The sequence below is a fragment of the Eriocheir sinensis genome, chromosome 5 (genome assembly GCF_024679095.1).
Source record: "Eriocheir sinensis breed Jianghai 21 chromosome 5, ASM2467909v1, whole genome shotgun sequence".
Classification (NCBI taxonomy): domain Eukaryota; kingdom Metazoa; phylum Arthropoda; class Malacostraca; order Decapoda; family Varunidae; genus Eriocheir; species Eriocheir sinensis.
Genome location: NC_066513.1, coordinates 488663 through 489334, shown reverse-complemented (window position 1 = coordinate 489334; position 672 = coordinate 488663). Strand labels below are relative to the sequence as shown.

Here is a 672-nt window from a genome sequence, read left to right as displayed (position 1 = left end):
ATGGGCGCCGTGCGGCGGACGGGCGCGCGGCCCTACCACGGGCGGCAGCTGAGCGGCGACAAGTACCCGTACCTGGCCCCCGAGGTGCTGCGGGGCGGCCCCGTGTCCCCCGCCAGCGACGCTTTCTCCCTCGGCTGGATGCTGGAGGGCGTGCTGGACGCGCTGCCGCCCGCCAGTCCCGCTAGGGCCGAGCAGGGCCGCGGCGTGGCGCGCCAGTGCATGCACCAGGACCCGGCGCAGCGCCTCTCCGTGGCCGCCGCGCAGGACGCCATCACCAACCTCCTCCTCGACGGTGGTCCCATAATACGATGATGCACGTCACTGTGTTCTTTACGGTCGCCAGAACAGCTTCAGCCTTTGCCTGTTCCGCCGCGCCACACCCCGCGGCATTTACTCTCCACGCCGCCTCGCGTGATTTTTAGCTTTCCTTCCTAGATCTTTTCAGAGGCGATATTTTTTCGATCTTTGTACATTACTGTATTACAACTAATACATGAAGAGGCGCCGAGCCGAACTGTTGTCAGAACTGTTAATACTTATGGACGCGAAGCACCGCAATCTTTTATAAGTCAACAAAAATGAAAGAAATGATAAGTAGGCGGAAACAATGAAGGAAACGTGGAGAAAAATTATGAAGAAATGATAAGTAAGGAAAATAGTGAGAAATAACAA

General features: G+C 57.4%; 1 protein-coding gene across 1 annotated transcript in view; it reads left to right on the top strand.

Moving 5' to 3' along the window:
- Window positions 1-312, top strand: part of LOC126982699 (serine/threonine-protein kinase SBK2-like) — an 864-nt gene extending 552 nt beyond the window's left edge. The window contains exon 1 of the mRNA XM_050834987.1: window positions 1-312. This exon is cut by the window's left edge and continues 552 nt beyond it. Coding sequence (XP_050690944.1) covers window positions 1-312 — 312 coding nt within the window.
- The last annotated feature ends 360 nt before the right edge of the window (window positions 313-672 follow it).